This window comes from Anthonomus grandis, chromosome 6, assembly GCF_022605725.1.
Source record: "Anthonomus grandis grandis chromosome 6, icAntGran1.3, whole genome shotgun sequence".
NCBI classification, from domain to species: Eukaryota; Metazoa; Arthropoda; class Insecta; order Coleoptera; family Curculionidae; genus Anthonomus; species Anthonomus grandis.
Window position 1 is genome coordinate 673,862 of NC_065551.1, and position 25,401 is coordinate 699,262.

Here is a 25,401-nt window from a genome sequence, read left to right on the forward strand (position 1 = left end):
TCCGTCCAAAAATGCCTATTGTTTTCCATGATTTTATAGGACAATATCGCTACACAATGTATCAAAATATTGACAATTTTTAAATGAAATCGTATGAACAAGTCGGCAAAAGACACACACGTTCAAACTCATCGTATATCCAACCGAGTTGTACGACAGATTTTTAAACATGCTATACTTCCGTACGATTCAACCGCGTCGTACGATTGGTTGAACTACAATACCACACACGTTGCAATTATCGTTCAAGCGGTTGGACCAACCAAGATTGTACAACTTGTAGTACAACAAATTGAATCGTCTGTGGGCCGTTTAAGACGCAGTCCGTCAGCCGCGTGCGTCCGCCGCTTCAAAGGAAACGTACCTTTATTAATGTCACAACAAATCGATTCTGGAGCTCGACATGTCACTACTGCGTTCTCGGATCCGTTGCCCTGGCAACATGTTAGTGGGTGTTTTTATTTATTTTCTACCTAACCTAGTTTTCAACCTCAAATAATAACAGTAAGAAGTTAATTTGTCTGAATATTTTTATCGAATTACTCATCAACTGGTCAGCCCTAAGACTTTAAAGAGCCGAAATATGGTTCAAGAGATTGACGAGAACGATTCGCAGGCTAAAATTACGAGAGCCAAAAAGATATGTGAGGGATTTCAAAGTCAGAGCCTTCAAACACGTAAACAAACTTACATCGATTTTCAACAGTTTATAAAACCAGAAAATATCGAATTGTCTGACCAAGAGTTAAGGGTCATATTCAGTGAAACTCACATTTACTTTTTACATGGTCTGAGGGACAAGTCTGAAGCGATCCGAGAACAAGCAATTAAATTTGTCACCTACCTTATTGATGAGAGGCTTCCCTTACATGACTTTTACTTAACATACATATTTCCTATTATAGTTGAAAGGATAGGCACGGTAGAACTTATAGAAGATTCTGAGGAAATAAGGCTGCAAATGCTTCAATTATTAAATAGCATAATTATAAAATACACAAACACAGAACAGCTAAAACCTTTTTTAAATGATTCAGTAATTATTATTGCTGAATGTGTAAAGGACAAATACCCTTTGATTAAGGAACTCAGTTGCCAATCTGTTGTACTGTTATCTAAGGCTCTTCCGAGAGAATTTCATTTGCAAGCAGAAACCTTGTTGGATCCAGTTTTAACATGTTTCAGTCATCGGCAATATAAAGTCAGAGTGGAAGCCATAAAAGCTGTAGGGGAGATTGTAATGCATAGTAGTTATAAAGGTAAACCAAAATTAAAAAAATAATTTTTTTTTTATATCAAAAATTGCTTTATTGTATAAATGGCTCATTATGTTGACAAAGCTGTGGATAAAAAAAATTACAGTGTAGTGATTAAATAAAAGAAATAAGACTTAAATTTGAAAATACAATAAAATATAAGAATAGATAAACAAATAAAAACATAAATATACTATATGATAAATAATACAGCTAGATTCAATTCACAAAAAGTGTAAAAGTAAAACTGATATAAATAAAACAACAGATGAGTGACATTCATCTAATATAAGGTGATATCCAGTTAAAATTTATCCCAAATTAGACTATATGTCACAAACTATCACAATAAAATTCTTCAAGAATAAAGGACAAGGCTATAATGTAATAAGCCTTGTCCAAGAGTAGTTTTTAACTTGCTTATTGAAGTACATACCACTCTCTAAGTTTTTGACTTCCAGAGGCAAATGGTTAAACATTTTTGTTCCTTTATATACAATCGAATTTTTTGTTAAGGCAGTTCTTAAGTTCTTAAATGTTAAGGTCATTTTTAAATCTTGGTATTCTTGCTGCATTATCAAAACTAAGTTTTTATTTTTTATGGACCATAACCATTGTCATAAGACTAAAAATGCATGTAATGCATGCAGATAATGGTAAGAATTCTCTTCCAAATAAGCAATGCTCCTTAAGACCCCACGCAAATATTGTAAAAAATCTTCTGAAGAATGAAGACAAATTGAATGAGTTGACTGTTTGCAAACCCCTAAAATTCAATAACATATTTCAAGTGTGATTCAATCAGGGCAAAATATATCACCATTGCTATATCCTGGCCTAAATTAATTCTGGTTAGTGTTGTGAAATTTATTATAAAAGCACATAAAATAAATCAATAATACTACAATAGAATAATTCTTTTCCTAATTTATTTATTTTCTTGTTAAGTATCAACTTTATACAAAAATGCTTCAAACTTATAACTTTACACAAAAATTTAGATTGGCAAAGCCATGTTGATGAAACATGAAAAAGGATAACGTCGGCAAACTTCGTTATTTTCAACGTAAAAAACATTGTCAGTAGGGAATCAATAATTCAGTTTTATTATGCATATGTACATTCACGTATAGCCTATGGCATAATGTTTTGGGTATCTCAGGCAGAGTCAATAAAAAGAACATTTGTTATTCAAAAAAGAATTGTACAAATAATGTGTGGATCCGGTTTTCGAGAGCATTGTACTCCTTTGTTTAAAAAATGAGGAATTATGACAATATACTTTCTTTACTTGTACAAAGTATGTTTTGCCTCCAAACACGAACATCTCTTTCAAAAAAAATTGTGATTTAAATATTAACAGTAATAAGACAAGACATAGATTCGATTTTGCAGTGCCTAGACATAAGACAACCATGTATAAAATGAGTCCCTATTATATGTGTGTCAAAATATACAATATATTACCTGATGAAATTAAGAAGATAGAGGGGTACAGGTAGTTCAACCCAGTAGCAAGGATGTTTTTTTGTTCAGCACCCTTTTTGTTCAGTGGGTGAATATGTAACTCATTCAGAAAAGCTTAATCTGTTTGGTTTTAACTGTCCATATTGCTAGTAGGTTTTTTTTAAATATATACCTAGTTTGATAAGTCTGTGTCTGTGGGTGTAGTTAGTGTTAAGTGGTGTGTCTTTTACTTTTTATTTTACTTAGCTCTAACTATTTTAATTTTAAACTTTTAACTTAATTCTAATCTTAATTCTAGTACTATTTTTAAATTGAAGACCTTATATTACTATATTACAATTAAACCTAACTATACAGAAAAAAAATAACAAGTTATGTTCTCAGTTTTGCCTCTTTAGATCCTAATGTATCTTGCGACAGCTTTTACACTACACTTAATGAAATATTTCATAGAGCAGTTCTGCTTAAAATCGTTAAAAAATATAAATTTCTATCTGGTTTAATTCTGATATCATAAAAAATATCAAACTAAAGAATTTAATTCGAAAAAAACTGAAGAAATACAGAACTGATTATTATGAAAATCATTTTAAAATAGTTCGAAGCAATATTAAAGAACAAATTAGGATTGCTTTTTTAGAATTTTCTCGAACAGCCGAAAATCGAATTAATGTAGAATCTCCAATTTTTGGAACTATGTCTATATCTGTCTATAACTTTTCAATGTTTATATAAATGCAGTGAATGGTATAAAAACTCTATAACTACTCTATAACTAAGTCTAAACTGTCTATAACTAAGTCTAAAAGTCTATAACTTTTCAATGTATATATAAATGCAGTGAATGATATAAAAACTCCTGGCAAAGTAATATCCTATGCAGATGATACAGGAATTATATTTATTGGACACACATGGCAAGAGGCAAAAGTTAAGTTTCAAGAAGGTCTATCATTAATCAAAAATTTTTTCGACACCTTTTAATTGTCACTAAATCCAAAAAAATCTAAATATATAGCATTTTCCATAAACAGTTCAAATAGACCAAACTTTCAAAATATTATTGTAAACAATATTAATGAACCAATTGCATAGGTAAACTCTATAAAATATTTGGGAGTCCATATAGACAAACATCTAAAATGGGATATACACATTGATTATTTAACAAAAAAGATAAAGGCACTCTTACATAAATTTTATTTATTAAGGGAAATTTTGTGCAGAAAACTCATTGTGTTGATCTATAAAGCTCTCGTGGAACCCCTATTAAGGTATGGTATATTGATTTGGGGTGGGGCATATGAAAACAGTCTAAAAAATCTTAAAACAATACAAAACTCAATAGTAAAGATAATGTTAAAGAGACCTAGGTTATTTTCAACAAAGCAATTATAAAATTCTGAAATACAAGATTTGAAAACTCTTTTTATAACAATCTGTTGCTCTTATGTTCATAAATTCTATGGTAAACAAAGTATAATAAACCATAGACACCAAACCCGAGCTAATAAACACCTTACCTTATATGATTCGAGATTTTGGTCAACATTCGGCAGTATTTTTAGCTCCAAAATTTTATAACCTTCTCCCAGAAAATGTCAAATAACAGAAATACTTCAAAAAGTTCAATGAGCATGCCCTAAGTTATATATTAGGAAACAAAAGAAAATTTTGTTGATTGATCATAAGTGCTTGTATCAATATTCTGCTTTTCACCAAACTTTTTATTTTCTTACTCGATAGCAATCACAACATAAATACATAAGGGAAAAAGAAAAAAATCTCAGTATGGACATTTATTCAATTATTTATTTTGTTTCAAATATCATAGGTTTTAGGTACCAAAGACTAGAAAATTCTGTAAAATACTACATAATACCTTTGTAGGTAAAATGTATATGTGTATATAGTATATGAATCTTTTTTTTTTCTCTTTTTCTCATTTTTGTTGTCTGGTTTTTGATTTTTGTTATGTAGTTTTGGGTAAACTTATTTAAAATGTTAAATATTGTGAACTAATTTATATAATAGTTTCTGGCTCTGCCAAATTGTTGGGTTTTATTTGTCGAAACTGTCGGCACTTTGAAAATATTAATACTTTAAAACTACTTTTCTTCTCTTACATACGCTCAAAAATAGAATACGGATCTCTAATTTGGTACCCAATTTACCTGGTAGATGATATTGAGCGCATTCAGCGCAAGTTTATGAAGTATCTCTGGTTTAGAGATAGTTTTGTTGACAGTTTAAGGTCCAATATAGAAAGTATAAAGTAAATAGGTGATGCGGAGTCTTTCTAGTATCTATATAGATAGTCTGTTTAAGTACATAGAATGTTAAGCATCTTGATTTTTCATTTTTATACATAATTTAGTAATTTTTTTTATAAGGGGTTTAGCAAGGCCGCTCCAAAAATTATCTCTGGTCAAGGGCAGCATTTAAACTTTGGATCATTATTTTATTGTATCACAATGTTCGAGTCTTAACAGTAAAACTCATGCTTTTTATAAATCTGTATGTGATGGCGAGTATGATGTGGTTGCAGTATCTGAAACTTGGCTACAGGATGGGGTCTACAACAGCAAGTTGTTCTCGGGTGATTACACTGTATATCACAGGGGGGTGGGGTAATGCCTGGTGTGCTGAATGATCTACCTTCAATTAAAGTTGATCTCATAGACCTGGAGAATCAGGGGTGGATGTTGTTTGCTGCAAGATTAGTACGAACACAAAATTTATTTTTATATTTGCTATTTATGTGCCACCTAATTCTCCAATTGAAGATTACCGGTTCTTGTTTGACTATATGTCTGTTCTTAACTGTATACAAAACCAGAAAGTTTTAACCATGGGTGATTTTAATATTAAGGGTCTAGAGCCTACTGTTAATATAAAGGTGGCATTGCTGCATGACTTTTTGGCATTTTCTGATCTGTATCAATTTAATAATATTTGTAATATACAGGGTAATATCCTTGACTTGATACTTTCTACTGTCTCATTGATGATATGATGGTATCTCACTTGTCCCAGATTATGCTTATCATGCCTCTATTGCTATATCATTTAGAGCAGAAGCCAATAGGAACTATAACTTTAACCCAAAATCTTAAAGTCTCAACTGCAATTTTGAAAGGGCTAACTTTCCCATGCTATATCAGCTTCTCCGAAGAACATCTCCGAAGTTCAGTGGAATTTTCTTTATGAATTAGATGATGTTAATGGATTAGTTTCCAGTTTCTATGATGTCTTGAATGAAATCTTTAACACAGCGGTTCCTCATTATAGACATCGAAAGAATAAGTATCACTATCCCAGCTGGTATACTATCCAAATTGTGGCAGCTCTTAAGGAGAAATTTAGGCTAATATAGAAAAGAACTAAATTATTAGCTGACTATAATGCTTATAAGGCCTTGCAGGCATCCATAAAGTTCTATATTAATGTAGCATATAAGGTTTATACGGCAAATAAAAAAATATCAAAAAATATGCTTTATTGTTTTTCAACATTGAGCTATAAACAAAGCAAAAATATAATAATACAGACAAAAAATACGGATACAGTAACAAGAAACAAAAGTCGCTAAAAAAAAGGTTTTAGTATAAAGTAACAATATGTCAACCAAAAAGAAATGTATTAATAATGGGCAATAATATATAAAATTTACAATGCAGGTAGGTAGGTTAAAAGATCCAATAAAATTAAAAAAAAAACTATATCAAATATGCAAGACTTTTTGGGCTCATTAGTACTCTTGTATTTTTTATGAATCATTTCTACCGCCATCGGTATGAAAATACAAGTTAATGTGAGTATTCGCTCCCTAACAAATAGCAGCCTGCAGTTATCTCTAAAGCCTACTGCACACATGTCCCACGGCACGCTTCTGTAAGACAAAAAGTGATTGAACCAGACCCCGTTCAGCGAAGCTCCAAAATTGAATTTCATATCTTAATTGGGCACACTTTAAGTCCACACTTCTAGCCATCTCTATATCAACCTCAATGCGGACCACTTTAACAGCATAGCAAGCAGAGGCAATCTTCCCCTTCAAAGCAACAATGTAAGTCTTAAATCTCAATTTTGAGTCAATAAAAACTCCTAGAAATTTGGAGCAATCTCTATTCATTATAGGCTCCCCATTCAATGAAGGATTTGAAGTAATATGTCACAATATTCGTTTTGGAAATATTAAAAAGAAAGCTTGTTTGCGTCACACCAATTTTGAATAAGTTTAATATCATTGTTTATTGTTCCTAGCCACAGAGGAGTAGTGTCATCAGGAAATAACATGTAAAGGATCCATTAATACTGATAGACGCTAAGTCGTTGATGGAAATGAAACAATAAAGGGCCAAAAACCGATCCTTGAGGAATATTAACATATAACCCGATCGATATTCTGCACAGATGAAGTTTTGTGTTGGCCCTTAACCACCTGTCTGCTATTTGCTAGATATGACTCAAACCATATTAAAGCACAGCCTCTAAATCCATAGCAAGGTAGCTTTTGCAGCAGTATTTTACGATCCACACAATCAAAGGCCTTGGAAAAATCACAAAATACCGTCGCAACCATTTCTCCCCTGTTTATGCCTAAATAAGTTTTCTCCAAAAAATTAAAACCAGTACTCTTTCCGTCCCGAAAACTAAACTAGTTGGTAAATTGTGCCTTTCAAGAAATGAAGAATTTTGACCATTTTTTTGATTATTTTTGATAGAGTTGGAAGCATTGAGATTGGCCGAAAACAGGAAGGGTCATTAGTGTCACCGCCCTTAAAAAGAGGTTTAACTAAAGCCGTACACAAACTATCAGGGAAAACTCCCCTGTCAAAAGAAATATTTATAATTACACATGACTATACAAGTACAGCATCTGGAAGATTCATAAATAACTTGACTGAAATGCCATCAATACCTGCCGAGCATTTGTTTTTAATTGAAACTAATATTTTTTTAATTTCGTATACGTCAGTGTGATACAAAGAAAATGAATCTCGTACAGACACATTCTTTATATTAAAAATGACAAATGATCAATATCGCAATATATATTTTTCCCAAATTCTCAGCAGTTGTGCAATAAAAGTGATTGAGTTTATCCATATCGCCCTGATAATTACCCTTGTCATTTCGATTCCCTCTTAAATCATTCATTATGCGCCAAATTTGCTAAAATATTTATTTTTTTTGCTTTGAAGATGTTATTTTTACGCTTATAATAACATATATCTATTTCTACTTTTTATTTTTAATCCAACATCTAACATCAATAAGTTAAATTAACATTATGATATGTGTTGATATACCGGGTGTCTTAAGAGAGTGGTTCGCCCCTATAACTTTTTTAATTTTTCAGTTAAAAAAATGAAATTTGGTACGTGGGTGTAGCACCCAAATTGAGATTGGCTGACGTATTCAGTTATTTTCTATCACTTCCGGTTTAACCAGAAATGATCCTATTTTAAATGGGACCCCCCAACTTTTTTAACATATGTTGATAGGAAATTGCAATCTAAGAAAAATGACACCCCATATGTCAACTTTTGACATCTAACCTTTAAAATATTTAATTTTTTAAATTTCATTCTAGAGTGCCATGAATAATTTAAATCGTTAATTTTACATCAAGTAGTCCTAGAAAAATATAATTGGCTCTCTTTTGTTGTTCACAGCTTTCCTAGATGCGTCTAAAGTTTGCAAAATCCATTTTTTTTAAATGGAAGCAGGGTGACTCATTACCATAGTTAAAAAGTGTATTTTTTTACAAATAATTTGGTATAAGAGAATCGTTAGTGGGTACTTTTAAAAATCCAGCATTATTGAAATTTTATTATTTATCTCTTGATATTGGATTGATTGGCGCCGCCGTCGCGTCACTGTAAAATCGACTGTAGTGATTACCCAATGAAAAACATGAAAGAACAAGTAAACTGCTTGATAGATGACATGTCAAATAATTTATTAAGGCACAAAATGCCCACCCATTTGATGCTGGCAAAATTGTATCAAAACTACTAAACTAGACAAGAGTAATAAACTACAATAACCAAACAATAAATAACAATATAATAAACGCGATTAGGATAATAATAATTAAAATTTTTAATTTATAATACAAAAATGATAATTTATAATTACAGTGAGAAATGTCTGAATCACATAACACATAAGATGTGTTAAGCTTTTCAATTTATTGTTAATAATTAGGCGGTAAGGGTGAGAGTCCAATTTATCGTTAATCTTGGATTTTTAAATGTCACACAAATGCTACTAAACGCTAAAAAGTCGCTACAAAATCTATTTAAAACGGAAACAAATATTTTATGAATTCACAGGAATCTTTGGGTTTTTTAATTGGGAAAAACTAGGTAAATATGCGGCGCTACTGTTTTTTTTTTGAAAATTCAGACTTATTAGAATTACCAGACATCGATTGTCTGGTATCAAATTATTTGGTACCAGACGTGTACCTAAACGTGTATTTTAAAAAAATACACGTTTTAATTATGGTAATGAGTCACCATGGGTCCATTTAAAAAAAAATGGATTTTGCAAACTTTAGACGCATCTAGGAAAGCTGTGAAAAACAAAAGAGAGTCAATTATTTTCTAGGACTACTTGATGTAAAATTAACGATTTTAAATTATTCATGGTACTCTAGATTGAAATATAAAAAATTAAATAATTTAAAAGGTTAGGTGTCAAAAGTTGACAGATGGGGTGTATAATTTTTTTTAGAATGTCATTTTCTATCAAAATATGTCAAAAAAATTGAGGGATTCTATTTAAAATAGGAAAGTTAGGTTCATTTCCGGTTAAACCGGAAGTAACAGAAAACAACTGAATATGTCCGCCAATCCCAATTTAGGTGCTACACCCACGTACCAAATTTAATTTTTTTAACTTAAAAATTAAAAATGTTATAGGGGCGAACCACTTTCCTAAGACACCCGGTATAGCTGAAAACTTCCTCTTTTGAAAATGCGCGTAAGCTTGACAACAGAGAATCGATGACTACGTTTGTAAACAAAATACACTTTTTGCCTCTGTACACATGTTGAACTCAAACAAAGTTGTTGTTACTAATTCTAGCCTTTCAATGTTCTAACTAAATTTTAATTTGATGTGCTAATCAGTTTTCTGAACAATAAGAAAACATCTTTCACCCTTAAAACTTTTAAATAGGAGTGGATAAAGCTATGGTGCCGATGGCGGAGAAGCTATTCGACCAAATTCCAGCTGTAAGGCAAGCAGTGGCACAACAAGCAGCCAGGTGGCTTCTAAATCACAGAGACAGATATTCATATTTTCATAAAATGCTGCCTTTACTGCTCACCGGATTAAATGACGAAGTTAAAACCACAAGAGACGAAGCCAATCAACTGTGGGAGAGTGTTGGATTAAAATATCAGACGGAGAACGAGAAGGATCTAAAAGATAAAATGGATTATCTCTCGGGTAGGTTTATATATTAAGAATGAATAATCAATACGATATTGGTTTTTTTAGACCCTCCAAAAAATTACCCAACACACCTTAAACGACCGAATTTAGGATGTAGAGTCTTGGTCCAAAGAAACATAAGCAAACTGGCAACGGCATTATCGAACGAATTGATGAGTTGGCAGGATGATGTTAAAGTGCGCTGCAGTCAACTGTTATGTACTTTTGCTTTGCACGCTGAAGCAGATCTAACTTTTAATCTGCAAAGTTTGTTGCCTGCCATGTATTCCGCTGCCAAGGATGATAATAAGGTTGTGGTTCAAAACATAGTACAGGCCGGCCAGATTATTGGGTGAGTCATTATTCACGTATTTACTTTGAAAGTATAGATGGATTTTCAAGACCACCAGGACACAGCGTGTAAAAAAAAATCAATTAAATATTTTTTAGTTAATTTTTGTTACAAATCACTCTCTAGGGTTCTTCAGCCATGAGTTTCGTTTTCTTCCTTGCATGATATTTGATATCTTTCTCTTCTTATGACATGTCACATTCAGAAGGGGGGTTCCATAAATAATAGTAAATAATTTAACCGCAGATTCTTTAATAAAATAAAAAATATTATAATTCCTTAATAAAATGAAAAAAAAAAGAGATGAAGTAAAATTTTGCTAGTCCGAAATTCAAAGACAACCAACAAACAGTGTGATAAACCTATTTTTTTTTGAATTTTGGTCATAAATTTAGCAATTTGGCCGAACTTTCGGCCGAATTGTTATTAAAGCTATTGAGCGAACATTAAATTTGTTAAGCAAGAGGGAAAAATATAAAAAAGACTTTTAAACATTTAACAAAAACATCACATTAAAAACCCAAATATTGTGACACCAGTACTTTCTTTGGGGGTTGTAGCCTAATTAATACTACTGTGTTGGGCTTTAATGAACAGATGGTATATTGAGTTGCCTAGATGTTACAATTCTGGTGTCTACGTGACAACTTACTATTAGTACATTTTATTAGCTATGCAATTACAATAACTGAGTCGTTGTTTCCCAGCCCACGCGCGCTTCGGATGTCTAGCTCGTACAGGGTGGTCTCTCAAATAGGTGGCCTGTCGTCACAATATAGGAAATGTGATTTCGATATATTTATAACAAACAAAAAAATAACTCTCATAAAAGCTAAAAAACATAGTCCAAAAAAAAATAAAAAAAAAACAAAAACGAACTGAAAACATGAAAAAGAGCATTATTTTTCAGTACTGAAAGAGAGAAATTTACAAGAGGTAAATTATGGTGGATGAACAGCAACTTTTCCGCATTTTTTCATCATAAATATTACCTGCTTCCGAAAAGGACCTTTCACTATATACACTAGAAGCAGGGGCTGTAAAAAATTTTAAAACTATCTGAAGTAATTTAGGAAAAAATGTTTTTTGGTCTTTCCACCAAGTAGTTGGATTCTCGGTTCTATTAATTAAAGGTACATTTCAAATTCATCTTTAATGCTATTTTTATTATTTTTATTGGGTGTTTTGGTTGCAGAGCTAGCTGCAATTTTGTCAAAACATTGCCATAATTTACTTTGGCGTAATCCTACTTCTTCACTAGTTTTATCAGATAAATTATTTTCTTAATATACTGTTTGTTGAATTTTTGATAATGGGATATCATCATCGTCAGAGTTAGTTGATTGTCCTTGTACTGAAAAATAATGCTCATACTCATCTATTATATACTGTTTATAATTTTCAAGATTATCACTTTGAAAAAATGCTAACTTAAACCTAGGGTCTAATATAGTTGAAATTACAAAGAATTTATTTTTAAATAAAACATCAAATCTCTTTGAAATTTGATCAAAAACGATTTGCTTCATTGTTCCAACCCCAAAAAATTCAGCCTGGTCTTTCATCAAGTATTTTTTCAACGTAACAACAGTTGGCAAAACTTCCGATATCAACGCTTCATTCGAACTCATTTTTTTTGTAGTAATCTCTTCGAATGGTTGTAGAAGATTTATTAATGATTCTAATAACACCCACTGGTTTAATGTTAAATTATCCACATTATGATCGGCTGCATAGACAGTTAAAGCTCTCTTTTGCCTGCTGTTTTTCTTGTTCAATTTCTCTTACTTTGCGTGGTTTTCGTTTTTCACTACCACTTAAATGTTTGTAGCTCATGATTAGGGCAAAGGGTCTTTTCTAAAATAATTATTTATTTAGTATCGATCTCATTAATGCCCCTTTTCACCGACCTAATGTTAAAAAATAATGTTAAAATTTAATATGGGTCAGTCAACATTTTAAATGACACTTAAGTTTACTTAATACAGTGGCGGTTCTACCATAAGAGCACATGAGCACTTGCACCCCCAAAATAGATAAAAAAAATATTAAAATAACCATTTAATATTATTGATAAAATAAAATCTAAGCCTCATATTTTATCGTATAATATTTGATCGTCAAAACAAATCAAACAAAAGACTGACAGCCCTAGCCTAGCAATGTTATATCTATTCAATATAAGAAACTATTTTTACTTGATGCCTTCTCATATTTTTTTCTTCTACGTTTAAAACAGCTACGTAACCAAAAAAACATGTATGGTAGTTGTACAAGAAAAATAATGAAATTTACAATAATTTGTACCCTCTTTATCATAGACCACGAGCCGCTACTGACATAATATGAGGTTGGTGGAATCGAGACTTAGTCTGGTTAAAAAAAGAAGAACAACTTAAATTAGAAATATAAAAAAAAACTTACATTCTGACAAATGCCGGTTCGCTTAGCAGAATATTTTATTTAAAATACACATCAAAGTACCACTAAATAGACTGGAAGAACTGTTTCCAGTATTACTGTCTTGAAATAAGTTATAACTAAAATCACTACAAATTATTTACTCCCAGTTTGAATAAGAAAAACTACCGCGACGCACTTTGGGTCATAAATATAGAATTAAAAAGGCACCGCCGCTTTACGCCGAACTTTAGTGTAAGCCGCCTAACATGCAAAAAAATCCTTGTTTGGTCTGGGCACATTTGCGGCATTTGTTTATGTTTAGAGTACGAAGAAAAAGTCTTTATTGTATTCAATGCCGATGAAATATAATTTTTTTATACCCAAACACTTTTTTATCAAATTTAATTTTTTTTAATTAAAATATTATTTTATAGTACATGGTACAGGTAGGAAATAAAATAATGCAAATTTCCTTATTATCACAGCGATTTTCGGGCCCTTCCAAACTACGGGCCCTAGGCCTAGGCCTAATGGGCCTATCGGGAAAAAAGGCCCTGATTTCAGCACCATCTAAATGACACATACAAACATCCTATTATTGCGGTTCTATTAAAGTAATAAGAATAATAAACCTCCATGTTTAACAAAATATTTCTAGTTTGTAATATATGTTTCAGTAAGAGTATATAAATTATTACATTGACTGACAGAATATATGCCTATATATTGTCAAGGCATCACTCTAAATACAAACTCCAGGTCCATCAACAATTTTATGATTTATTTATTTTAAAAAAAGTGTAATTTGTCCGTAATACATATAACACTTAAATTTAAAATCTATTCTATGTCTATGTAAATCTATTTTACCATTAAATCTAGGGACTACTCAAAAGTAAGTGATAAAGTGTACATGGCAAAATATGTAAAAATAAACTAGCCTATTTTTTGTTGCCCAGGGGTCTCATTACAATCTGAAACGTCATGCCCTGATCATTGGCAAATATAACATAAGTACAACCTTAAACTAACTTAACTAGTGTATCTGAACAATAAAATAATATAACTGAACATATACATTATATCCGGAATAGTTTCTGTCATTACGACTTTTGCAATTAAACGCAGCACAACCCACCGTTATTAAAAGTCACAAGTAAATGTCACAAACAAATTAAAACACAAGAAAACTTTTTAAAACAAAATTCACCGAAAAAAAATCTTGACTCTTAGAAATTTTTAACCTAAAACAGGTTATTACAGAACCTACTCGAATAAATTTTGCTGCAAATAGTTTTAGCCTCATTGATGTTATTATAACAAACCAATCATCAATCATAAAAAATCTGGTTCAGTAAGTATTTCGCCAGACATTTCAGACCATAATATGGTATATACTGTTTTTGATTTTGCCAATGGACGTGATACTGTTAAATACATCCAGTATAGAAATTATAATAATATAAATCGCGATCAGTTTAACTTAGACGCAGAACAGCTACCTTGGGATAATATATATCATACACAAGATATAGATAAAAAGATTGACATATTTAATATGAATATATTATTTTTAATAAATAAACATGCTCCGCTATTATCCAAAAAGGTAAAAGAAAAACCGTTTACGCCGTGGATTACAAATAATATTAAATTTCTTATGAAAGAAAGAGATAAGGCTCATCGTAGATATTTGAAACAAAAAACTGAAGCACACCTCCAGTACTATAGGCAATTAAGGAATTTCATTAAGCTGTTGCGAGGGAAAAAATCACCTATTTCAACACAATGTCACAAAAGCATGGAAGAGAATTTTGGAATGCTGCAAGAAAATTAAACCTTGGCTGTAAGAGGAATTCTGGCTTACCAGACAAGTTTTTAAATGCAACTGCTCTTAGGAACTATTTTTCAGGTTTAAATACTACAGCTGATACAACTTCAAATGAAAAACTTAATTTTTATAAAGCTAATAGGTATTTTAACACAAGGTCTTATCTAAATTTTACACAATTGGATGAGCCAACATTAATTAAAATCATTAAAACAATACACTGTAACGCAATAGGTGAAGACTCCATAGGCTTAAAAGATCTAGAAATGTGCCTACCATATCTTACAAAACCATTATTAAATATTTTAAATAGCTGCTTATTACAACATTTTTATTCTACAATTTGGAAAAAAGCTATTTTGAAACCTCTAGCAAAGGTCAAAGGTCGCTGATCCAAAAGGGTTTAAAGACCTTAGACCCATTAGTATACTGCCTCTCGTATCCAAAATTTTAGAAAGGTTCGTGCACCAACAAATATGCAGCTTTGTTGATTTTTATAATATTATCCCGGACTGCCAATCGGGTTTTAGAAAGAACTTTAGCACTACCACGAGTCTAGTACACCTTCTTAATAACTGTAGGATAAATGAGGAAAAAAAGGAAATAACATGTCTTGGATTATTGGATTTTAGTAGAGCTTTCGATACTTTAAACCACGAAATGTTATTAGCAAAGCTTTATTATTTTGGTTTTTCGAATAACGCGATTGATTTCTTTAAGTCATATCTTAATAATAGAGCGAATTGCGTAGTAATCAACAAGGCTTCTACAACTGAAAAATCAAGTTATTATCCTGTATCTACCGGTGTTCCCCAGGGTTCTATTTTGGGGCCGGTGCTTTTTTCATTGTATGTTGCAGATATGAAATCCTGCATAAAGTACTCAATGTTACAACAATATGCTGACGATTCCCAGCTGTATACTTCATTTTCACGTGAAACTCTACCCTTAATAGAAGTACAATTTAATGAGGATTTAGAAAATATAGATAACTTTTCCTACGACCATAATTTGAAATTCAATTCGTCTAAATCATGTGTAATTTTTCTGGGTGGTGGAAAGAACGGCCTTAATGGAGCAACAACTTTAAATGCAAAAATTCGTAATGAGCAGCTACCAGTCTCAGAGTCGAGAGGTCAAAAACTTAGGAGTATACATTGATAGCGGTATTTCAACACATATAAAGAATAAGCTCAAAATTGCATACATGCGCTTAAGAAAACTTTACGGCTTAAAAAAATCATTTACCTCCTAAAACTAAATATTTTTTATGTAACACACTTGTTTTATCCTTATTTGATTATTGTGATGTGGTATATTCGGATTCATTGACTGAAGACTTCCCTTACTCAATACAAAAACTTCAGAATTGTTGTATGCGTTTTTCTTACAAAATTCCATTTAGAAGTCACATTTCTCCTTATTTAAACAATAACTTAATTCTAAATATGAAAAAACCTAGAAAATATCACATGTATTCCTTCGTGTATAAAGTTATAAAAACTAGGGAGCCATTATATTTCGCTAACAATTTTACGAATTTTCTTCATGAGCATAACACTAGATTTATAAATTTATTTAGAATACCACAACATAGAACAGCAAATTTTCAAAAATCTTTCGTTTTTGTCGCCTCTTAACTTTGGAATAGACTTCCGGCTAGTTGCAAAAGTTTTCCGTTTACTGCATATAAAAAATATATTCGTAATAAACTGCTTGATTCTCAAAAAAACAATACTTAATCTACAATAAAAATTAAAAGAGCTGAGCCGCTCGATCTTCTATTGCTGTCTACTTATTATTGCTATAAATATTAATTAATTTACCTTCCTGCAGATCCAGAACCCCCGCCTGCTTCGCCTTACTTAAATACTTAAATATGATACTCAACACATGCATGTCTCGATTAATTAAGAAAATCTTTTTTTTTTACTTTTTACTTTTAAAGTTTTTGAAGGGCTATGCCACACAGGTTCTATCTTATGATGAACCTGTGTAAACGGTTCTCTATAATCGAGGCATGGTCCTATTTATCATGTATTTGGTAGGTTGTACAACATATGTATATTATTATGCTACAATTTTGTATATGATTATTTATTTACCTTCATGATAAGTAAATTTGTTTTGAATTTGAATTTGAAAAGACTGAGAAAAAGGCGATGAACCAAGATCCAATTTTGGCATCACAATAATGGCGTCCTATTGATTTGCGTAACACTACTGCGCTTGGTCCGTAAACAACTGTTACGCATCCTTTCTTTTTATCTCGACTAAGGTTCTAAGTATGAGATGCTGTGATGAGTGATGAGTGAAATGGGAACACCCATTTCACTCATCACTTTTCACAGAAGTGACCAGTTGACAGACATAAATACTTTCGTACAGTCTACGAAGCACAATAATTTTAAATTTAAAGTTGTGTTCCCTGGTAGCTGCTCTCGTGTACCTTTGCTTGGTATGAACCCTCTTTTTTCATACATTATTTGTGGTGTGGTACAATAATATAATAGTTATTTATTTTCAAGTATCATACTGTATATTAATTTGTTATACAATGAATTATTATTGTTAAATATTTATGCAATACTACTGCATACGTATGCACGACAATTATGTAGAACACTGTTTTTAAATAACTACTAATATACCAGATATCATCGAAGAGAGTAATATACAATGGTGTAAGCGCATTTGGCATTCTTATTTATAATTCCTAAATCGAACCTTCACATGGCGACCCTGCCAGTGCCAAACACCATTTTTTAGTGCATTTTTCAGTAAGAGTAGTAATTGTTCTATATGTATATAGTACAAAAAGAAAAATGTTTATAGTAAAACCGTGGTAAAAGTATGGGAGCTAGTTGCTGTAAAGTGTGCTAATGTACAGTAACATACAGTGTGAGTCAATATGGGTACTACTAACACCAAGCATGCTGAAGTTACGGATGGAAGAACAAGCTATAAATTTCCCTATGGATATCCGTATTCTGCTGTATATAATGACTGTGGCTGTTGTAACCTTGGTGTTACTAAAAATTAGGAAGGCTTACCGCAGAAACATGAAAAGAGACTTGTCAAGAAGTCTTATGCTGAAAGCTCCAGTTGGTGATGTCTAAGGAAGACTATTACATAGTGGTTTGTGTTTGTGAGTCCGTGTTAGTGAAAGAAGAAACAATGTGTTGGTGTAGAAAAACATTTTAGTAAAACCTGAAAGCAGTGACATTAAGGACGAGCGATTAAACGCCACCTGTTTATTGGAAGATGGAAGAAGGAGATGTAATGGAGATTTTGCATCCGTCCCAGAACATGGACCACACAAATGTTATATTATAGTTGGTATGTAATTTTATTTATTTGTGTATATTTAGAATAAGATTTTTTTGGCTATTTAGCAGTTTTAAAATATTTTTGAGGGTAAAACTATTTTTTTATTAGTTCATAAAGTAATCGAAAGTTATAATATTATAATATATTAAATAATATATTATAAAGTTATATATTACATATATATAACTGAATAATAATTTTTATGTTGGATTTTTGTTTACATTTTTCATGTACTACTATTATGTTATAATATGTAATATATATATAGATTTTTTTTTACCGTAATTTAGGCTAAATTTAGTTATTTTTATGTCATCAGCTTGGGAAGAACTTTATACCAAGTTATCAAATTTAAAAATATTAATTACTAACGAATCAAAAAGAGTCTTAAAGAAAAAAATACCTAAATCAGAGGAAATTAAAAAAGAAGTTAGGGATAATTTACTTGAATACTATAATACCTTTGTGCAACTTGTATTACATGATTACAAAAATTTAAGTCAAGAACAGTATTTTGCTATTAAAAAACTTTTTTCCGTCTCAAGAGATAAAGTAGTCAGGGTATATCAAGTATTAAATGTTTCGTATAAAATACCTACATCGTGCACTGAACTAATTGATCCAAACGTGATTGAGGAGGATATTATTGACAGTGAAAACTCTTCAGAGGGTTCAGACGAAGAAAATACAAACACTGAAATTAAAATTGAAACTGGCAAAATGGCGATGACTAAAATGGATTTTTTTAATTTCACCAGCAGGGTTTTGTGCAATGATTTTGATGGCTCAGCAGATAAACTTCGATCTTTTATTGACGCACTAACTTTAATCCAAGAAAATTGCGAAGGGCACGAAGCAAATGCCGTGGCTCTTATTAAAACTAAATTAGTTGGTAAAGCAAGAGACCTTATTGGCGATAATGATACCATACCAATTATAATTCAAAAACTAACAAGCAATATTAAGGGTGAAAGTTCGCAGTTAGTTTCGGCAAAATTATTAGCTCTTAAACAAGGATCCAGCGATACATCAAAATATGCATCTGACATAGAAGCTTTAGCAACAAGCTTAAAAAGAGCGTACATAAATGAAGGTGTACCGGTAAATGTAGCAGAGGGTTATACAACTAATATTGCAGTTAAAGCCCTAAAATCGAATGCAATCTCAGAAAGATCCAGGTTGATAATGGAAGCAGGCACATTCAACACAACTCAAGACGCCTTGACAAAGTTTGTTAGCGTCGAAACTGAATCAAAAAATTCTACAGTCCTTTTTACACAAAATCGATTCAACAATAGAGGAAATCCAAATTATAGAGGTCATTATCCTAGGGCGCAAGGACAATGGAAAAGAGGAGGATTTAATAGAAATCCTGAAGTTCCTATCCATAATAATTATCATGGTGGCCATAGCAGATATAGACGTCACAGGGGCTATTCTCAACGAGGCAGAGGAAACTATTCTGTGCGCAGCTTTGAGACAGATAATTCGGGAAACGAATTATCACCCCAACCAGGTCCATTGGGGGAGCAATAAATATTTTTAACATGGACCTATCGTTGTCAAATTTTATCGTCGTTCAGACCCAAATGACACAAAATGAAACAATAACATTAATCGTAGATACTGGTGCCGATATTTCTTTAATTAAGCGAACAAAAATCGATAAAAACCAAATAGTTGACAGAGCAAATGCTAGCAGGATAAATGGTGTTACAGAAGGACATATAACTTCCATAGGTACTACTAAAACTGTAATGTTTATTGACAATTTTTCTTTAAAACAAAATTTTCACATAGTTGAGGATAATTTTCCCATACCAGCAGATGGAATTCTTGGTAGAGATTTTATTACACAATAATGGACTGTCAATTGGACTACTCTAATTGGACAATGATATTTTATAATACATATTATGTACTCATAAGTCAATGCAAAGCTTCGCAAAAATTGAGGTTCATAATTTAATAACTTAACACGTATTGTTTAGGCTTCGAAATAGTTAAGAATTATGTAACATTATTTAAATTAAACAACTTAAGTACATGTGTACTTTAATTAAGTAATAAGTTTATTTAGGTAATAAGTTTGTTTAAGTAAAATCAGGATTAACATTTTAGGTTTCATTTTTAAATTAAAAAAAAAATATATTTAAATCTATACTCGATCGATAAATACTTTTCTTTTCTATTCTTTCTTTATTATTTATTTTCTTTCTATTATTCCTCTTATCTTTTTCTTAACACTTTCCTTAAACCTCTAATAATTTTATTTTTATTGTAAAATAGAAGTGTAAAATGTAGTAAAAAAGCGCATATACCTTATGAATATTTATTTTTGTACGAAAGTACTCCATTTTTATTTCATTAAAAATGTAGTTCATTCTTTCAAAAGGGGGAGATGTGGTACAATAATATAATAGTGATATATGTTATTTATTTTCAAGTATCATACTGTTTATTAATTTGTTATACAATGAATTATTATTGTTAAATATTTATGCAATACTACTGCATACGTATGCACGACAATTATGTAGAACACTGTTTTTAAAATAACTACTAATATACCAGATATCATCGAAGAGAGTAATATACAATGGTGTAAGCGCATTTGGCATTCTTATTTATAATTCCTAAATCGAACCTTCACAGTGGAAGTAAAATGTTTTCGAACGTTCATTAATGATGTGGAGTAATACTTTACATACATACATAAATCTATTATTCTGCCACAAATACTTATAAAAGTACTTATTTATTTTAGATTGTTTGTCAGTTACAAAACCTGGTCAAAAATTGTACTGCCGGTTTTAGAAGACGGTCCCCATGCTGGACATCTGACAGTTGTGTCAGCTTTAATTGAAGGAACACCAAAAGGGAACATTTCAAATGAGGCTTTAGAAGCGATAAGCAAATTGTTGGCTGAGGACTACATTTGTTGTAGTAGAAAAGTAACATCACTTAAGCTAAATTAACTTCTCCGATTAACCGTGGATTTTTTAGAGCAAATTTCAAATAGAGCTTTTATCGTGCGTTCGAAGCCTCTCCAAGAAATTCGATTCTAATCCAGAATCTACCATTTCGTACAATCTATTCAAAATTGTAACGACACTTATATCATTAAGAAGTTGTGATAATTCAGATATAATCACTGAAAAGCTTTATGAGGAGCTGGCGCACAGTCTCGGCTTTACCGGCAAGGCGGATTTAATGATAAGTTCTGCCAATAAACTTTTCAATCATCTTAATAATAATCCGAAACTTTGGACACCAATCAGCGAAAATGCGTGCATCTTCCTCACATTGATGTCGGAGATTGATTTGGCTCTGGGAGTAAATCTGGATATCATTGGAGTTATTTTAAGTGAAGTGCTCGATAATCAAACTGATGCGGAACTGAGGTTGAAAGTTTTCCATTCGCTCACTATAGTTTTTGAGAAATATGGTGGCGTTCTTGTCAACGATGAACATTTCGTAGGATTTCTCGAGAAGCTTATCACTGGTAAGTAACCCCGATAGATATAGAACCGAAATTTACTACGGTCTTTTTGCTGCTATTTGTTGAGAGTAAATTTGGCAAACTGGAGGTATTACACACCAAAATATGGCTATTGAGCTTAACATGTCTTATACAAATGTTGCAGGCTTAGAGATACAGGGTATTTAAAGTTGGAATTTCTTAATAATTTTGTGATTTTAAGCAGTATCGTCTTAAAAATTGGCGACTCTATGTGTTTTGACATGAATTACGAATTTTGTGGTGAATTAAGCATTATTTATACAGGGCGTTAGTTACACTTTGTTACTTATCTTTTTTGCCCAATCAGTTATGAGTGACTTATTTTATTGAATATTACGTCACTTATAGCAAAAATCAATTTGGAAATTACTATCTCACACGCTCAAAAATTAAAAAGAAGAAGAAAATAGACTTATTCACGTATTTAAAAGAAATATAAACTCAAATCTATAATGATACCGTTAGATATACTTAATTTAATTTAAATTCAATAAATTTTAAATACAGTAATTTACTTGAGGTATAATAGATATTTTTTTTATATACCTAGGTGCTGAGGTTTAATCTATTAATCTCTGAGCTCGTTTCTTCATTTCAATATCCTACCTAACTTTGTTATAAATATTAAAATTAAAAAACGGTAAAAACAACGAGAAGACCTACTTTTTAAAAAATACCTAATGTTGGTTCAACGTTTCGGTAGTTATATCTACTACCGTTATCAAGGTAATTAAAGTAAAATTAAATTAAATTAAAAATATAAACAAAATATACTTATCTTTCAAATTTCCTGCTATATGATACTTCCTTCAAAACTCCTTCCTAATTGGACAATACTACTTTAAATACTTTTTTATATAATTTCACGGTTGATTAATAGTTTGACAAATTGTTTTGAAACATAACTTTCAAAAAAAAAAAAAAAAAAAAAACTCTCATTCAAAAACACTTGCTTTTTAAACTCTTAACGTGTTCAATAATTTCCAGTTTCCTATTCCAAATCTTGATCAGACGTAATGTAGCGTTTTTCCATTCGTTAGGTGTGAATTAAAACAATCGAAAATAATCAACTAATTTATTTACACTACGAAAGCACGATTACTTACAACTACTAGAGATATTTATTTTTATTGCATTAATTTACAACTATTTAAATTTCGCGCCAATTACTTCTCAGAACTTTACTTCACTGAACTGACAACTAGCGACTGACGGCAATGGGGCTCCTTATATACTCGACAGAATGCTGTTTCGGAAGATTCTCGCTTAACTTTCTAGATATCGTGCGGTGTCGACTTGTGTCATTCCGGAATGACGGAGAATCAGCTGGTTTCTCGGTATTTACAATATCGTTACAGTAACATTATATCCACCCATATAACCAAGGTCTATAGATTTCATCAGTTGAAACATATAGACTTTGATATAACCTTTTTTCGATCAATTTGACTTGTATGAAAATATGTGCGGATGAAATCTATGCCGTCTTACCCATATTTACATTTAAAAAAATCCATTTCAATTTCCTAGATAATTCTAAAAACTACAGCAACCAAACACTAAAACTAATAATACTACTGAATGTACTCGTCTAAATAAATTCATTTATGTATCTTACGATCTTCCAGTTTGTCGCTTAAAGACTTTTCTATGAAAGCTAAAAAAAAATTTGCACACGATAATGCAACAAAACATCAATACGAACTAAATTTAATTAACGAATTTCTAAATAACAAATCACACGTTTCTTAGGCATACTTCCCTAATGTTTCTGAAACACGAGTATATCGTTAAAAATTGAACTAATATTTTTTCAGATAACCTAACATTGTATTTAGTAAATAGTTTTTACCACTAAATCAAATAGTACCATAGTAAATCAATATTTTATAATTTTGTAGATATTTTCGTTCCGTCTTTGGTTTGGCACCCAGGATCAACAGCTGAAGCCATACGAACGATGTCTGCCACTTGCCTTCGATACGCTCTAATGCTAAACGAAAGAATTGAGTTGTTTTCATCAACGAAGGTTTTGGAACCTCTTCTGCAAAAACTGTTGCTCCTTCTTTTATCCCTTATGGAAGATGCATCTTGTACTAGTAGAAAAGTCGCAATTGAATGCGTCACGCTTATAAAAAACATTTCTGTTAGAAACAATGTTTGGTGCCTAGACGACTTTATTAGAATTTATCCAGGTAAAAATAAAGCGACATTTCGTTTCACGATTCCAAGTGTTTCATTTCAGCGATGCTTCAAAGATTAGACGATCCAATTGAAAAAGTTAGACTTGCTGCCCTTAAAAGTCTTTCGAAAATATTTACGGATGTTCCATCTAATTTTCTGGAAGTAACTTACAAAACTCATCGGGAGCTGATTGTTGATACACTGATGACACATTTTGATGATGACGATGAGCTCGTGCAGAACCTGGTTCTTGGTAAGTTAGAGTCGACGAGTTTTTCTTAAAGCTTTCAAATAATATTGTATTTTTTTTAGAAACCTTAAAGGTACTGGCCAAAATAAATACTTCAGAAATGTTAAGGAAAATTGAGATTTATCGCCCCTTACTAACTAACCAAGAAGGTTTGAATCAGATAGAATCTTTTACGCAAAGTATAGTATGTGATTCGTAGTTTGTAAATCATATGGATTTTGTGTCGTAGATTGGTTCAGCATTTTTGTATGTTAAAATAAAATTAATTTAATAGAAAACTTGTTTATTTATTACACATACACGTTCGGCGCTTGAAAAATTTCGAATATGATTTTTGCGTAATGTGTAAGAAGGAGACGGAGTAGAGCGAGAACAAACACTTGGCTCCACTCTGGGCGGCTATCGCGTCGTCGTTGCGCTAGTTATGTGAACATCTTCCATGGTCACTTCCAGCGAACCCACGGAATTGCCGATATCAGCATTGTCCCACGACCATGAATATCGCGCAGATTATAAATATATGTACTTTTGTGTTTTACCTCATTCTTACTTGTTCTGTCAATAGTAACGTAAATCCGTATCTGTAATTTTTCTTGAATAAAATTTGTTTTTAAAAAGAAGTTGTGCCGATCCCTTTATCTAACTGGCGCAGTCGGTAGGATAGTGCGGTGGTGATTCGTCCCATTTGAGGTTTCAACCCTTCAGCGCTATCCAGAACCTTGGATCGACCCAGATATCTGGAGACGACTATAAGAGCAGTAAGAGTCGGGGAAGAAGAAGACTACGGTAAGTGCCAAGTATTTTCCTTTCCGCCCCTTTTGAACCCTTTGTTTGAGGATTTCTAGGGATATTTTTAGGGCTGTGTACTGCACACACAATTTTAGTTTTAATCTGTGTATCGTTCACACAAATTTTTAATTTTAGGGCCGTGTATTGATTATACCTTAGTTTAGTTTAAATTGCGTATGTAAAACGCATACTCTCCTTTTTTAAGGTTTTTTGAAAAAATCTTTTAAAATAATTTTTGATATATTTAATTTCTGGTAATTATACAGATAATTACATATTTTATTTTTAATTATTTGAATTTTTATGGTGGAATTAAAAGTAACCACCGATCAACTTTTAAGTAGCCTACTCAGTATTACTAATTCTGAGCAAAGCTCATTAACTACTGTAAAAATGCCTGAAGAATTCAAATTCGATCTTTTTAAATCTCGTCTTGCAAACATTAAAAATTATGACGGCAATGTCGATACACTTTCTAAATTTATTTTAAGAAGTGAAGACTTAATTAATAAGTATAAACCCTTAAATAATACTGAACTGAACCAGCACATATTCGAGTGCATT

General features: G+C 31.5%; 1 protein-coding gene across 1 annotated transcript; it reads left to right on the forward strand.

Moving 5' to 3' along the window:
• The first annotated feature begins 443 nt into the window (after window positions 1-443).
• LOC126737386 (dynein axonemal assembly factor 5) lies at window positions 444-24,326 on the forward strand. Its single transcript, XM_050442269.1, has 8 exons — window positions 444-1,259; window positions 9,918-10,190; window positions 10,242-10,527; window positions 20,859-21,045; window positions 21,098-21,596; window positions 23,516-23,809; window positions 23,860-24,051; window positions 24,111-24,326. Exons 1-8 carry the CDS (start codon window positions 584-586, stop codon window positions 24,245-24,247), a joined length of 2,544 nt encoding a protein of 847 aa, XP_050298226.1. The 5' UTR covers window positions 444-583; the 3' UTR covers window positions 24,248-24,326.
• Window positions 24,327-25,401: the final 1,075 nt, after the last annotated feature.